Source organism: Euprymna scolopes, chromosome 26, assembly GCF_053919585.1.
Source record: "Euprymna scolopes isolate OS-2025 chromosome 26, ASM5391958v1, whole genome shotgun sequence".
Taxonomy (NCBI): domain Eukaryota; kingdom Metazoa; phylum Mollusca; class Cephalopoda; order Sepiida; family Sepiolidae; genus Euprymna; species Euprymna scolopes.
In genome coordinates, this window is record NC_136507.1 from 7,538,990 (window position 1) to 7,557,098 (window position 18,109).

The 18,109-nt window shown below is 35.1% G+C and overlaps 1 protein-coding gene across 1 annotated transcript; it reads right to left on the reverse strand.

Moving 5' to 3' along the window:
* Nucleotides 1-7,188: 7,188 nt before the first annotated feature.
* Nucleotides 7,189-17,997, reverse strand: LOC145247790 (uncharacterized). The gene is made up of 3 exons (XM_080109428.1): nt 17,596-17,997; nt 13,840-17,397; nt 7,189-7,275 (listed from the first exon to the last, which is right to left on the reverse strand). The coding sequence occupies exons 1-3, from the start codon at nt 17,995-17,997 to the stop codon at nt 7,189-7,191; spliced, it is 4,047 nt and encodes a 1,348-aa protein (XP_079965554.1).
* Between the last annotated feature and the right edge of the window lie 112 nt (nt 17,998-18,109).

Sequence of the window (18,109 nt, forward strand, 5' to 3'; positions counted from 1 at the left end):
ATTCTTTCCAGACATAATTTACCTGGCACTGTTATCCATCATTAGTAAGAGGAGATATATTTACACTATTACCCAAATTAGCAGAGATGGTGACTTTACTTTCCGCTGATGAATATGTTCAAAATAAATACATTCGTTTGCTGTTCTCCAATTTCGAGGTTTCTTTGCCCTGATATCCACAACATTATTAAACAGCATAGTTGGTTAGCTCACAATAGTATATTACCAGACGCGCTCTATGTTTATTAGTCTGAAGTATGGCCATTAGTTTAAAATTATAAATTTGCAAAATACAATTGCATATAATTCACCGCACCCTACACTACTTAAATTATTTAATCGATTTTTTTAAATTAAAAAATGCGTACTTAATCGATATTAATATGTACATTTTAATGGAAATTAATAACAAACGCTTATATAAGTATTATATTTAATGTTAAAGATATTCTCTGTTGATGCTTTTCTTATGGCAGATTGTTATAACATGCTCTAAACGACAAAAACTATTTCAGATTTATATCTGATTTGTAGATCTACCTTAGCAAAAATCTGATTATGATTAAATGAAATCTACATATGGCTGAGCGCCTCTATTCAGCAAGAGTTAACATTTCAATCATAACCGCTGATTTTCACTGAGAAGTTGATAACTCAACATCGAGTCATTTTTCCTTGTTAGCCAACATATAAGATGTGTATATCCACCATGTCAATTATCCTTAATAACGCGTTGAATCAGGTGAAGCCTTCCGACACGTCACATTTACAGCACATTACCCTGAACTATATGTAATCGAAGGCAACACCCAGAAAGCGCTACAGTTATGGTGAAAGCAAAAAAAAAAAAATAAATAAATAAATAAATAAAAATAAAAAAAACCCATTAACAAGTAATCAGTCGTTTTAGTTAACATGTTGACAGGAATAGTTTCCTGTGTTAATCTCCAATAACCTTCCACTCACTAATTTCATTTTGTCCCTCACCTTTGAATTAACCAAGTCATACAACATCTGTTGTTTATGTTAGAAAACAATCAAACAAGTTCACCAAAAGGTTATGACTTAATTATAAGTGCAGTATATTGTTTTATATTCAATTAAATGTATTCATCTTCGTACACCGGAACACAATCACACCCTTTTTTCTCACTCTTTAAACTTTATTAAGAATTTCACAAATATATATGCCACAATGCTGTTTACATCATAATATTACACACACACATACACACACACACACAGAAATATATATATATGTATATTTACATATATGTATATACAAATAATCATATATACAACAAATATGCTACAACTACACAGACATGTTAATGTTCCATTTCCAAATGAAATCCTCAGGCTAAATGCAAAATTCTATTAAGCTCTATTCATGTATTTAATACTGTTGATGCAAACACACACACACACACACACACAAATATATATATATATATATATATATATATATATACATACATTTTAAAAAGAATATGTATGCCGCTTCCATGTAGGGGTACCAAGTTGGTTAAAGGGAAAATTATTTCCAACTCGCATTTAAGTAAAAAAATGCACTTTCGTAAATAATTGAATTCATTCAAAACTTATCGCAAAACAAAAACAAATAACACACACACACACAAATATATATATATATATATATATATATATATATATATATATATATACGCAATATGAAAAACAAAAAAAAATAGTAATATAAGACACAAGACCGTTATAAATTTACAACTACTACATACACACACACACACACCTATATTATCAAATATATGCTATGTAGAGAGAAAAGATAAACAGAGTGGGTGTCAGAAAGTATTTAGTGAGATGAGATGAAAATGACAGAATTGGCTATTTAATTTCAGTTTGCTGAACAAAAGTTGAGCTTTTTGCAATCATAACTCGATTCAAAGTAAAGCATATGTTAGTATTTTAGCATGTATTTAGTGTAATAAAATTTATCGGGAAAAGCCTTTGAAACCAAATATTTTTAAACACATTTTTCATATAGTGAATATACATATCAAGAAACTTCTATAAAAATCATCAAACGAGAGTATACCAAATTAATTACTTATAACTATATATGATATATTACATAAGTGTAAATAATAACAACTATATTCTACAAATATATGCAAATACATACTTACAATAAACACTGAAATTAAACCAACAGCCGATAAATTAAATATTAAAATATTCTAAAGTCTTTTATCTCACTAAAAGTCCACAACACTTTCTAAATACGACAAAAAGTAATGAGAACCACAATTTCCAATATGAACAAAACCAACATTGAAAAATACTATGAATACAACCATTAAATTAATATTTCCGCAACGTTAAACATTAACATAGATGCACCTTTGTACAAGTTAACTTTGTTAGTTTTTATCTGTTTCTATTGAAACACATATTTAGAAAATACATCAGTGTTATTGAATTTAATCCATAATTATTAGACACAAAGTCAGCAAGATTATCTGTGTTTGTGTTTCTCCCTAAGATTAAGGTTAAGCAAATATTAAATTTTAGATATTTTCTAGAATATATAGCATTTAATGCATTTTAATCAAACTTAGAATAAGGATTAAAATTTAGTATCATTATATCTTGATTTTAATTATTGTAAAAGAAACGTCAAAATGGTACAAACTGTCCTGTGCGGTGAACTTAATCTGGAGCACGTATTTTTCTAGCGTATATATATATATATATATATATATATATATATATATATATATATATATATATATATATATATATATGTGTGTGTGTGTGTGTGTGTGTATGAGCAGTATGTTTTTATTCAGACAGATATTGTTAAATAGCACGGGGTAGCTAAGCATCATGATCTATTTTTTGTAATTTTTCCATTTTTAGAATGGTCATTCTTATATCTCAGTCGAATTTGTATAAAAAATATTCCATAGTCATTTTCGTCTACCTAGTTTTTTTTTTGCAAGTACTTTCAACTGAGTTTCTTAATTCGTCTTCAGGCGGTTTTTTTAATTGCTGTTTCGTTTTCAATCTGGATACTTTTATATGCTTCAATTAAGATTACATTTAAATTACTTTAAATAGTGAAGTGTCTAATGTGTAAAAAAGAAACATACAGAATCATCCAGATTTAAAAGGTAACAGTAATAAAAAAACTGCCTAAAGACGACAAAAGAAAATCCGTTTCAGGTACTTGTAAATAACTCAATAAATACACAGATAAACGAAAATCATTATAACTTTCCTACACAAATTCGACCGAGACATAAAAATAACCATTTGAAAAAAGAAACATTACAAAAAAAAGATCATTAAGCAAAAAAATATGTGCTATTTAAGAATACCTGTCTGTAGATTATCTATCTATCTATCTATCTACCTTATATACACATAATATAAATACATACAATATATTATATGTATATAATATCCTAGCTTGAGGTAGTTGCTTGTCTAGCCGCACCGATTAGCTGTGAAACAATGAAACAGCACTGTATGTGTATGACTTTAATATATTATATATATATGTATATATATATATATATAATATATTATATACATATAATATATGTATAATATTATATACATATAATACATATATAATATATTATATACATATAATATATATATATAATATATATTCATATAATATATATTTATAGATATATATAATATATATAATATATATTTATATAGATATATATATAATATATATAATATAGATATAATATATACATATTTGTATATATATAATATATACATAATATACATATAATACACATAATATATATATATATATATATATATATAATACATATAATATATACAATACATATAATATATGTATAATACATACATAATATAATATATATATATATATATATATATATATATATATATAATTATTAGGAGAAAACACCAGCAGTATTCTTGATTTTTATTGAAATCCAAATTATGAGTGTAATTATTTTATATATGTATTATGGAAGATCAGAATGACACTGGTACGTTCAATTTCTAATATAAACAAACATACATAAACAGAAGCTAATGAGAAATCGGTAACAGAGACTGTACGGATTGTGTTCCGCTCTCATATGCATCATTTTCAGGAATAATGAAGACAGGTTTTATTTGAGGGAAATAGAATTTGAATATTTTACACCTTTTTGTAATGTACAAGATGGATCAATTCACCATAAATATATATATTTCAACAATGATATTATAACCGATGAGAATGACGCTCGGTTTGCACAACGCTGTTATTTGTTGTAGGTAAAAATAAAAACATGTATTTTTGCTAGTATTATTTTATAATTTTTTCTTACTCAACATGAATTTTCATACGACGTGAAATAGAGTTGTGTTCTCTGGAGCCCGAGTGACAGCAAGTCCCTTTAAAACACATCTTCACCCCAAATAACGCATATTATCTCTGAAGCGTAGCGGTATCTTGCGTTAGAAATCGGATTGTTTTTTTTGTGAGTACAGTGTTGATGCGACGTTGAGCAGTAAGTTCTTTGTTAATATTATATTTAAATTTCTTTATGATTTTATGGTCAGTGAAAAGAAAGCAAGGAGCGAATTCCAAAGGCAAGCAGTCTGATAAAAGAATCTCCCACAATAGAACATATTCCGGAATCTAGGGAGCTATACAGTGAACAGATGGCATTTTGTGCACTAGCAAAGATCCAACAATAGCAATCCATGCACGGGCGAAGAGTTATTTTATATAGGATACTGGTAGATAAAAAAAGATTTTAGCAATGGATAATAATTTTACTTGATTTTTTTTAAATCAAAGAATATCTGTTTGTATTAAGCATTAAGCATTCTCACAGTAATTCTGTGCAAGTTACCTTTTCCTTAAAATATCTTCATCACAGTTTTTGTCACATTCTTTAACGATATGAACTTTTACTGCCCTAGTATTATCTGCCTTATTGAATGCGTGAAATATGTATATACATATATACATGTAGGTTCGGAGATCACCGTTAGGATATCGAGTGCACAACGAGATAAACTAAATATATTCTATTGGCAAGATGGAATTTCAGTATATTTTAACTGCCGGATTCTCTAGGTTGCAAGCAATCATAATTTCCTTAGATACCCGTTGCAAATAACTTTGCTTCTCGCAACAGTAGTTTACCATTGGTTTATTGCCGATAACATTTATTTGATTTTCTAGTATTTGGGTGGCGATAACATTCCTCGGGCATTTATTAATCTACGTATCCGTATAGTGTAGGTTTTGCATATAAATAAGGGGGAAAAATAGACCAGGGAAAGGACGCAAAAAGTTGAAGAAAGATAAAGAAGGGGATATAATCGAATACTTGTTCAAAATAATTATTTGTTTTCACGAAATGACAAAGCAAAGAAAATGTTATAGATGTTCGATTTTGATTCTTAAATATTTATTTATTAAAAATAACTTTAATAGAACTAAGCAAATGAAGGCAAACTATCTTTACTGTAAGTAAAATATATGTTTAGTTATACTTTATATTGATACATGTTCAATATTTAATCGATCATATCCTTATGTAACACGTTTTTATATACTCCTCAGCTTATTAAAAGTTGTTGTATTAGACATCGAAATAAATACGTTTATTTCAATTCTTAAAACAGTAAACACCGTTTCAACTGAAATTACTTTAATCTTATTCGTACTGAAAAGGATAGAGATTAGCGTTCGGATTATTGTTAAAGTCAATAATAAGGGATCTAATCAAGAAATATTACAACTTAAACTTTAGCTATTTTCACCGACATTTCTTTTTTACTTAATTTAAGTAAGACAGTGCATATGTGTCACCTTTTAATAACATTTCTCAATGAAATGTGTTTCATTTAATGCAAATGAAAGCACAATTAGAAATCAATAACATGAGATTTATTACTTATAAAAATTGTCCTGTATAAAAAATCAATACAAGTATTAGCTAGTCATAGACAAATAAAATTGTATATTTAATGTCCGTGTGAATTGAATTAGTGTCAATTCAGTTCGGTCAACATCAATAATATGCGGCGATGCTTCTTATTCTTTGCATTCACTGGACAAAACAGGGAAGGGTTGAGCGGCAGCCCTCGATATATCTAAGGCTTTTGACAGGGTATGGCATGGTGGTCTTCTAAGGAAAATTAGATCATATGGAATCACTGGAAGAATTCATAATGTAATTAAATCCTTCTTAAGTAATAGAAAAATCAAAGACAGGCAGCTAAATCCCACCCCTTCACATTAGAGATCCCTAGGTGTAAAAAGACTTCTACTCCAATAGTTTCTTCTCCAGAACTGCTAAACTTTGGAACTCACTTCTGCTTTCACAACTGTACTGACATGCAGAAATTCAAGTGTAATGTGAACAGACATCTTGCTACTCATCTCCCTTCATAATACCCCTGAAACATGCCCCCGATAGTAGCCCCCTACTTCAAAGTGGCTCTGTGCCTTGTTTGGGGGTAAAATTGAATAAAATAAAATAAAATAATAATTGAGAATGAGATATGACGTAAAATGTGAGATTTTTTATGATGATCATGATTTATTATGATGATCATAATTTTTTATGATGATCATGATTTATTATGATGATCATAATTTTTTATGATCATCATAATTTATTATGATGATCATAATTTTTTATGATGATCATAATAGTTTTATCTACACTTGTTGAAAACGATATCTTGCATTTCATTATCGCATTTTATTATAGCTATTTGTTTATGTCTTTTGTGGTTCTCTCTTAGACCATTCCTGTAATGACCTGGTCCATGTTGATTGCGGTGTAATGCTGATTCTGCGCAGTTTTAGGAGGTCGACCTCCCCAGGCTTTGCCTTTTCTTTCTACAAAAGGGTTAGTTTAATGCTAATTGCCTGAAGCACCATTAAAGGGGAATGTCAATGGGGCTGCCCGGACATTTTTTGCAAGTCAGAGTGCCCCTCTTAGGGCTAGCTTACTTCTTAACCCCACTTTCCAATCCCAGTGACACAGTTCTGGTACTGTGAGAGAACTAAATAATGTCTAGAACTCTTTTGTCTCGAATCAACCTCAACAACCATTGCGCAGAATATTCATATATTCATACAATATAATCGTCAAAATCAAACCAGATAAACTATTCCTTAATCTCATACATTGTTACACATTATAGAGCTGGGGTTAAGCCTAACAGAAACACTTCTGAAGGGAAACTTTCTGGTAATATCGAGATAGCAACTTCACACATTCGTCCCTAGTGGACGAAATGAAAAATGCAAGATTAAATTAACTAAATAAATGAGACAAAATAAGCACAAAAAAGAAGCTTAGTTCATCTTATTTTAATATCTATTCTATAAACCATAATATCATTTCTATAAATTATCTATAAATGATATTAAATATTTCATCTAATAGTTCAATTTGGTTTACCTTCAGTCGGCATTTCCTTAATTCTACGTGAAAATTTTATATGCTATTGCTGTTCTTAATCTGACTGCCGATTGTTGCAAGAAAGCATTAATATATTAGCAAAAAAAATCATTTTGTTTACACCACGGAAACCACTCGAAGATAATGGTTATTGGGTATACATTAGTAAATGTGATTACAGCGTAGTAAACATAAGTAGTGGAATTTTTGTAAGTTGGATTACTTAGGGGGGCGGTTCATCAAGAACTTGTTTACGTTGGATTTGAAAACAATCAGATTGTAGTAAGCTGGAAAGCAGGCCAACGGAAGAGAGTTCCATAGGGGTGTAGTTCTAAGAAAGAAGCTTTGTTCATGGAATCTACATTTAGGTTTAGGCACAGATAAAGAGTGTGTGAAATTATTGATAGTGATTTTGCCTAGACGAGTGTTTTTCGTGAAAGTCTATCGGGGTGGGGGGTCATAGATCGAAGCTCAGACAAGCACCTGCTATGGATATAACGATAAAGTAGAGACAGGCTCACAACGTATCTTCTGTGAGAAAGAGTTTGCAGGGAAGAGAAAAGGGCATCCCCCACTAAGCTACGAAATCTATTTTGAACTCTGTGAAAGCAGGATAAGTTGCTTTAGCAGCTCCAGTCCAGATGTGGCAACAGTATTCCATCATTTCTCATACCTGACTTTTATATGCATAAATAATTGCATCAGGAGTGAGATATCTACTGGGCCGATAGAAGAATTCTACCATAACAATATCATTCCTAAGAATATTTTTGAATATCTACGCACTTAAAATCACCTCTTATTTTTATATCTTGTAAAGTAGTAACTTTGAGATTTCGAATGAATCATTTTATACGTTTGTACGGTGGTTCTTACATATTTCTTTGTGAGCGATTAAATCGAAATATAATATCACAATCGTAGCATACGAAATGTGTCGAAAATGTCCCGAGACTCTGATTTATGTACCGTGTGAGATAAAGATAAAAGAGATAGATAGCTTTCAATAAGTTTGCAGACTTTTTAAGCATCGGCATTTTTATTAATAGTACATGCATGAAACTCTAGTCCTATTCGAAGTAATCTCCTCCAGCTGCAATGAATTCGTTGTACTATTTCAATGACTTTTGCAAGGCCTACGGTAGTCCTCTTGTATGAACGTTTAAATGACTCTCATCACTGCATTTTTAATTTCCTTAATTGTATCATGTCATTAGCCTCTTAGCTTTTCCTCGAGCTTAAGAAATAACCAAAAGTCACATGGAGCAAGGTCTGGACTATAGGAAGGGTGAGAAACTATCTTGATTCTTATCTTGGTAAAATAGTCTGTGACAAGGATGGCGTTGTGGACTGATCTTCTTGGAGTAGCATTGCGCAAATCTTCTGCATCTTCAGTTTCTCGCAAATAATTGTGTACTGTTCCCATACTGATATCAAACTGTGCACGTATTGTCTCTGTAGACGATCCTAATCCATAGAGTTATTTATTTCGTTAATCAACTCTGGTGTTCTGACTTCCTTACTCCTCCCACACTTCTTTACATCCCACACAGACTCCCTGCCTTCCTTGAATCGCTTATGCTAGGGAAAAATTGATGCTCGATTCATGCAAGATGGCTCAAAGCAGTCTGAAGCATTCTATACGTTTCGATGGCATTTCCGAGGATTAAACAAAATTGATTTTCTAAAGTGCCCTCAAGTCCCGGCTGCATCTTTAAAATTCATCAGCTGTGACAATCAGGCTTTAGTAGGGTGCATGCTGTAGCAGTTCATTTGAACCTGAAATAATAAAAGTTGATCAATCATTTGATAAAATGTATAACAATAACATAATTAATTTTCAAGAGTCTACGACAATGTTAAATGCCTTTACAAAAAAGTCTGAGAACTTATTGAAATCACCTAGTACAATCAGATTGTCTACAATTTTAGGTAGTATTTCAGAAGTATCCAAATGTCTTGTTAGTTTTCTGAAACGGCTGAATTTTGCACGATTTTTTTTTACCGCTTTTCTCGTTCACCACGACAATGTAACTGATCACTTCCTGATGAGCATCCGGCAGTTCATGAAGAAGTTCGTCGTACAGGACGGACGTTATTATTCATGATATTGTTTTGTTTGCCTTTTTCTGGTTTTCACCAATCGAAAGCAAATGCATTTTAAGACGTGAAACTACCAGGAAAGTCACGAGATGTGAATTATTTTGAAAGATGACATCGCCATGTAGCTTGTGGTTTGTTATTTGAAATTGAAATAAATCATAGCAGTATGCCTGTTAGATTTCAGACATGCTTCAAATTTTAAATATTTTCAACTCTATTTTTCACAATAATTATCGCCGGATAAAATCATGTGTATTATTACCTCATATTCTTCGTCTGATCTTTGAGTTATTATTTCCTCAGTCAGATGTGTATGAGAATAGATGCATTCAATATGTACGTTCGTATGCCAGCGCTAATACTCACTAACTTATTTAAATTTAAGCGACTGACTGTTAACAAAAAATACCCCTAGGCAACATTAGATTTTTAGCGGCCGATCAGATCCTTTGACACATTTCAGTCACACGTGGATATCTATGGATAACATAGGCTGTAACGTAATTTTATTAACAGGCTTTTAATTTTTTTAATAAAAATGCACCGATATTTTGATTATAGTTTTCATCGATGATCAACATCATAATTAGTTCTGTCATCAAACTTGGAGCATGTGCTGTCAATGGACGTTCTTCAAGCACTTTGGTCCCGTGAAAGCTTTTTCCGGACGTCGTTCTGCTAATCCCACTTGGTTAGACTCCCTTTTTCTGTTTTGTGGGTTAAAAAGCGAATCTTCTACAAGATGAAGGTCTGCAAAGTGTGTATCAATTCAGTTCAAATGTCATTGCAAGATTTCTTCCTCGGTTGTTGAACTCTTTTTTTGTTGCTATAAATCACTGTTATTAGTTGTAATTCGCCAAAGACTTCTGTGTATTTTCCGCAACTGGTGAAACTTAACCCATTGGTTTGACCTGCATCGTTCTTCGTATCAAAGTTCTACCATTACGAATGGATGTCAAGTGACTCACAGTCCTTACTTTTGTGTGGCAGAACCTGCATTTGAAGTAAATTACTGAAGCTACTCAAAGCTCTATAATGAGCGAATATTTTCATTTTCAATAAGTATAACATTATGTGTATTTAAATTCCTGGATGTTTGCTCTGTCTAACCTTATATTATATTTGTCGTCCGATTAAAAAAGTACATTTTAGACACGTGATATTAACTAAAAACAATGTGCTAGATAAAATAAACTGTGATTTAACATCGTGATAAACCGACACAAAATATCCATTATAATGAGATTATTTTTTTCCAGGAAAATTTTTTAACAGCAAATGCAACTCGTGTTAATTGATATCTTGCCCTGTTTTAACTGTGAAAATGATCATAAAATGTCATAACCTGGATAATCCTTTTCAAAACAACAATAACAATGTCAAAAAGGAAGAACCTCCACGTGTCTGTTTGAACTTTTCATAAGCCAGAGAGAAGCACCTGGCGTTCAGACTAAAAAAGGTCCATATCGATTTGGTCATGATATAGACAGGGTATATTTGTCAGCGCGAATAATGTGAGAATATGAAGGCGTGCATTTCTATGTTGACACACCTGTGATTGTCTGTTCTGCCATTGAAAAACTCAAGGAAACACATGCACGCACACACTCTTACACACATTTACATATTATATCGTTTACATTGACAATGTCATAGTTTCGACCTAATGATCTCTTCATAGCCAAACACATCAACACGGCAATATAAAGCTATCTTTTATATAAAAAAAGTGAACGTACTTGTGTCAGCTCTCTGCAATAATCAAGTTTGCATTTTTTTTTATTGAGCAATGATAGTAAGGCTTAATCGCTATAACTGCTGATAAAAAGGTGTATTATATTTTCACTTTTTATAAACACAGATATACCCTTGTTCTTAATATATTTACAATTTAAATAAAATCTACGGACACACATGCGTAGATTCAGCACAGCGAGTAGATTAGTTTAGCTTTTTGCGTTAAAATTTATTCACATATGGGTTCGTTAAGTAATAATTAACATGCGTATTTATTTATTTTTTAAAAGTCTCACTTCGATTAGTTGTTTAAACTTTGACAAAAAATTATCTCGCGTGAGAAAACGATAGGAAATCTATTATTATTGAAAAAAAGATACCAACACGAACAGCAACGGAGAGCCCTGCTAGTACATAAATACTTTATAGTCATTTACATTAGAACTTTTGTCGCTGAATTTGTAAAAATGTTATCTTGATTCTCTAGCTGCTGATGTTTTCCAGTGCGATTTTAATCGATTATTGTATTTATTTTGCTCCATAATCGATATAAATTGCTCCCCTATTATAACTGAGTTACATATACTATACATATATATATATATATATATATATATATATATATATATATATATACACACACACACACACAGGGTGCCCTCCCAAACGGGCCCTAACTCTAATTAGGCCCAGTTTCTTTGTGTTTTGTCTGAACGAAATTTAACACAGGGTATTCTTTGTCCCAGCTCCCACTGGGGTCGTGGTTTACTCACGGTCGTTGATTCTGCTATGTCCTGTAAAATAAGGGCAATAGGTGAATAAATAATGGAGATATCCCGTTTTTTGGGGGGTCACCCTGTATATATATATATATATATATATATATATATATATATATATATATATATATATATATATGTGTGTGTGTGTGTGTGTGTGTGTGTGTGTGTGTGTGCATAACTCAGTTATAATAGGGGAGCAATGCATATATATTGTGACGGTACCACGAGTCTGTTTCTTGACGAGAACCTCCCTGTACGGTACCAAGGTTGGAGTTCTCAGAGAAAATCCCAAGGCCGGGCACGCGTTTTAAGAAAAAGAAAAGTTTGACGGGTACCGACTGCAAATTATGCGGTCCCTATGGTACAGTGTCCAGGTTCAGACCAGAATCGTCGTGGAATATACTCGAGGCATTCACGGGCGGCAATGTAGGGCAAACAAAAGAGACACAAGTCGACACGGGTATGAGAGTTATTAAATCAACAATTTATTTAAACAAATTGAACCGGGTAAAATGTAACTACGAAAACAGAACATGCAACTGAAATCATAACTGAAATAACATGGAAAAAAAAGAATAAAAGAATATATACATGCAGACAATGATTTGGGACCAGGAGAGGGGGCGTGAGTGATATTTCGATTGTCTTAGGAAGGTTCTTTTTGTTCTCTTCGATGAGAATCAACGAGATATGAGTGATACTCAGAGAGGGGGGGTCACACTGAAAGTCTCAAGATATAGAGATAGTTTTTCCCTCTTTCCTCTATTTTTTTTATTTTCTTTTCTTTCCCCCTTTTTTTCTTCTTCCTTTTTTTTCTTTTTTTATAGTCAATGATATGTTACTTATGGGCCGATCAACAGGGGGGATTCAGCATTTAGGAAAAAAACCTTAGTTCGAGGGTTGCTTTTCTTTTCCCCATTTTTTTTTCTTTTCCCTTTTTTCATGGGGCATTCGACAGTTCACATAATTGATCGAGCAAAAAAAATTTAGAAAGAGTTACTTAACTTCTTTTGTTGAGTCGACGTTCAATTCACCCGAAGCTTCTTTCCCTTTTATGAGGTGCTGGTTTGAAGGATCGATTCTCGTAAATTCCAATCCATTTATGCTAAGGTGGATATATGTTATTCCTTATCAGCACGGCGTGAATTCCAATCGATTAGTGCCAAGGTGGGTATATATTGTTCCTTTGTGGCACGATACGAGTCGACGAGATGTTTTTCTTTTTTTTTTTTTCACCATGCGAATCAACCGCAGTGTTTCCATTTTTCGAGAAGAATGCCCCCACACATGTTTCCGTGTCCACCGCCTTCGTCGAACTGCTTTGATTCTCCCGCGTTTTTCTTGTTGGCGACAGTTGAAGGTCATTGCGTGGGTGTAGAAATCTAGGTCGCTCGGCCAGCCTCATTTTGACTCCGTCTGCTAAGGATTGGATGTGGGAAGGGGTGTCTGCTTAATTGATATATATGAAGGGTGTGAAAATGTTTCTCTTAACACCTTCCTCCATAAGAGAAAAAAAAAAGAGAATTGTTCCTCTTTTTTTTATATTTATATGTATTTAAAATAAAATTACTCGTATGAGACAAGAAAATAATATTTGAGATTAAGGACACCAACTTGTGTCACTCTAAAGAAATGATGTTCGTGGAGTTTCCATCACTTTTTCCTACAGCTATTTTATGAATTTTCCCCCGCCCCTTTTCTTCCCTTTCTGTTTCGAATCTACGTGATAAGGCGTCCGCTATTACGTTATCCCGACCCCTTACGTGTCTGATGTCTAGGTCGAATTCCTGCAATATGAGACTCCAGGAGAGTACTCGCCGGTTTTTATTTTTCATTCTATTGACGTATATCAATGGGTTGTGGTCTGTGTATAGGATAGTCGGGCCATGCACCGAGGATACATAGACTTCAAAATGAGATAAACTCATCACTAACGCCAAAGCTTCCTTCTCTATTGTGGAGTAGGATTTTGTAAACTTGCTCAGTTTCTTTGAGTAGTAACTGACTGGGTGTAGTTGATCATCCTCCCCCATTTGTAACAGTACTGCTCCTATCCCGCTATTGCTGGCATCTACCGCCACACTGAAGGGTTTGTCAAACGATGGAGCCTTTAACACTGGCTCGCTGCTTAACATTAGCTTGATCTTCTCAGCTGCTTCTTGACATTCGGGTGTCCATTGAAATCGCTTGTGCTTTTTCAACAGCTCTGTCAGTGGCGCAGTGAGACATGCAAAATTCCTGCAGAACCGGCGGTAATACCCTGCCATGCCCAGGAATCTCCTTAAACTCCTAACATTTTTTGGTATGGGATAATTCTTTATCTCTTCTACTTTGGCCTTTGCTGGGGTGATCTTCCCATGGCCAAGCACATGCCCTAGATATTTTACCTCGGCCTGGCAGAACTCTGTTTTAGCTAAGTTTATGGTTAATTTGGCCGTTCTTAACCTCTTAAATACTTTTTCAATTGTTTCGATATGTTTTGCCCATGTGTCATTGTAAATGACTATGTCATCGACATATGTATCTACGTTTTTAATCCCAGCAAGGCATGTGTTCATCAGTCTTACAAATGTTGCTTGGGAATTCTTCATCCCAAATGGCATTACGCGATATTGGTATGCTCCTTCTGGGGTTACAAACGCCGATATTTGCTTGGCTCTCTCGGTTAGAGGTACTGCCCAGTATCCCTTAAGAAGGTCGCATTTGGTGATGTATTTGGCATGTCCTATCTTATCTATACAGTCGTCTATTCGTGGCATAGGGTATGCGTCTGCCTTGGTTATCGCGTTCACTCTGCGATAATCTGTACAGAATCTCACTGTTCCGTCCGGTTTATCGACCAGCACGCACGGTGATGCCCATTCACTTTGACTGGGCTCTATTATCTCGTGTTCGAGCATGTAGTCTATCTCCGTTTTCATTATCTGTAATTTCTTCGGACTTATGCGATACGGATGTTGTTTAATTGGTTCGCTCTCCTTTAGCTCAACGTCGTGCACTATTGGTCTTGTGCACGTAGGTGCGTCAGCAAATAGGTCGCTATATTCTGTTACCATTCCTTGTAACTTTTGCCCTTCTTTCGGCGGTAAGTGTGCAAGTTTGCACCCTAGGTTACTCATTATCTCCGAATTCTTTAACTTAATGGGTGGGTCCTTTTCTACAGGAAGATCTCTTTCGGGGTACTCATCACTTACAGCTTCATTGTGACACTGTGCTGTCAATATTGATTTTTCTCCCGCCCTCCTGAAATATTTTTTCATCATGTTCACATGACATACTTTAGTTTTGTTTCTACGCTTGGGGGTAGATATCTTATACTTTAGTGGGCTTATCTTTTCAGTAATTGTGTACGGTCCCTGATATTTCGACTTGAATGGTTGACCATTCAGGGGTATGAGTACTAACACTTCCTCTCCTTCTTCGAACGTTCTATCTACTGCCTTTTTATCGTATGTGGTCTTCATGACCCTCTGACTACTTTCTAGGTGGGTCTTAGCTAACTTCCGTGTTTCGGCTAAGGTTTGTCGCATTTTAGTGACGTAATCCGTCATGTTATTTGGCAAGGGTTCATCGCTGACCCACTTCTCTTTTATCATTTTTAATGGTCCTCGTACCTGATGACCGAAGACTAGATCGAAGGGACTGAACCCCAACGAGTCTTGGACGGCTTCTCGAGCTGCGAAAAGCACAAATGGGATCCCCTGATCCCATTCGGCATCGTGTTCCATACAATAGCCCCTGAGCATGGTTTTCAGGGTGGCGTGGAAGCGTTCCAGAGCCCCCTGCGATTGAGGGTGATAAGCGCTGGATTTTATGTGGGTGATTCCCAGTTGCTCCGTAGCCTGCTCGAATAGCCTCGACGTAAAATTAGATCCTTGGTCTGTCTGTATGGTTCTGGGTAGCCCCATTTTAGTGAAAAAGTTTATCAGGGCATCTACCACCTTTTTCGTTGATATGTTGCGCAGTGGGATCGCCTCTGGAAACCTTGTGGACGCGCACATTATAGTTAATATAAATTTGTGTCCTGTTTTGGTTTTGGGTAGCGGTCCTACACAGTCCACTATTACCCTACTAAACGGTTCTTCCACTGCCGGTATAGGTTGGAGTGGGGCCGGGGGAATATTCTGGTTGGGTTTTCCAGTCTTTTGGCACGTCCCACAAGTTCTACAGAACGTTTTGACATCTCCCACGATTCCTGGCCAGTAGAAATGTCTGGTCAACTTTTCTAGGGTCTTGTTGACACCTAGGTGGCCCGCCAGTGGTATCTCATGTGCCACTTTCATGATATCCTCTAGATACATGTCGGGTACCATTACTTGTTCCCGCACAGTATCTCCCGACTCTCCCTTTGTCTTGGGGGCATTCCATTTCCTCATTAGTACGCCCCTATTGAGGAAATATTGACTTTTTGATTTGTTAGGATATTCTTCTCCAACCCGACTGAATAAGGGTTTTAGGTCGCCGTCATTCTGTTGCTCCTTGATCAGCACTTGTCGTGGCACGGGTAAACAAGGTTGGGGTGTTACCACCGGTCTCGGTTGTTTTTCCCCTGACGGCTTGTCTTCTACATTTCCCCTCTCTATCGCTCTACTTCTTGTGGTCACCTCTATGGGTTTCCCGTCTTGATATTTCGCGATGTCATTTCCTAGTATCATGGCTACCCCTGTCATTGGTAATTCGTCAATTACGCCTACAGTTATTTCTCCTGAGCCCCAATCCGACACTAAGTAGACTTTAAATAGTGGAATCGTTATGGGTCTGTTTCCTATGCCCCTTATCGTGGTCGCTCTACCTGCGGCTCTTGTCGCTTCTTTAGGCATGCATCCTCTTTTCACTAGGGATTGGGATGCTCCCGTGTCCCTGAGAATGTTAATGGGTTCCCCTTGACCTTCCTTATCTCGCGCGATATATCCTTTCGATATGAAGGGTTCGTGCGTTTCATCTATTCCCTGAGATATCGCCCCTTGTGGTTTGGCTGGGGTATTCCGATTCATCTCCGTGAATCGTTTCGCCTGACACTTCGCAGCTACATGACCTGGCTTCCCACAGTTGAAGCATACTATAGGTCTCGCTTCCCGTCCCAGTACTGGTCGGTTGGTTGTGTTGAGGGGATTTCTGATGGGTACTCGTGGATTTTCGTACAGTGTCTTTACTGCACAATGTTCCCTGACCTGTGACTGCATGGGTCCCTGTAGTTTTGCCCTGCTTCTCTTGTGAGTCAATATGTATTCGTCGGCTGCCGTGGCTATATCGATTGCTGTTTCAGCCTTTTTGTCGGTCAGGTGTATCCTCATATCATCGGGTATGCAGTTTTGAAATTCCTCAATTAACATGAGTTGTTTCAATTTGTTGAAGTTACTCTCTATGTTTTTGGCATTGCACCACCGATCAAAATAATTCTCTTTGAGTTTAACGAACTCTACGTAGGTTTGTCCCTCGCTTTTCTTTGAGTTTCTGAACTTCTGTTGATAAGCTTGTGGGACGAGTTCATAACTTTTAAGAATTGCTTCTTTTACTACCTCGTAATCGGCACAGTCTTCCGCTGGAAGTGCCGCATATGTCTTTTGGGCCTTACCGCTTAATGCCGTTTGTAACAGCATTGCCCAACACTCTTGTGGCCAGCCCATATTTAGGGCGGTTCTCTCGAAGTGTGCAAAGTAATCGTCCGCCTCCTTTTCTACAAATTTTGGGACAAATCGCATTTGTTTAGTTATGTCGAATCTGTTTTGTCCGACTTGATGTGGCTGGTGAGCTATACTTAATTCGCTCATCCTAATCTCTTGCTCGATTCGAGCCTTTTCTACCTCGGCTTTCGCCATTATTCTGGCTTTCTCTAATTCGACCTGATCAGGAGTCATGGTCGTTTTCTCCGCCGGTAAATCTTCCAGCACTTCTTCATCGAAGCGGTTATTGTCTACCATGTGCTCAGCTATTATTCTCATTAACTGGCTTTTCCTCATAGCTCCCCTAACCTCTAGGTCTAATTTCTTTCCTATTACTATTAGATCATCTTTTTTTAATCTATATAATTTA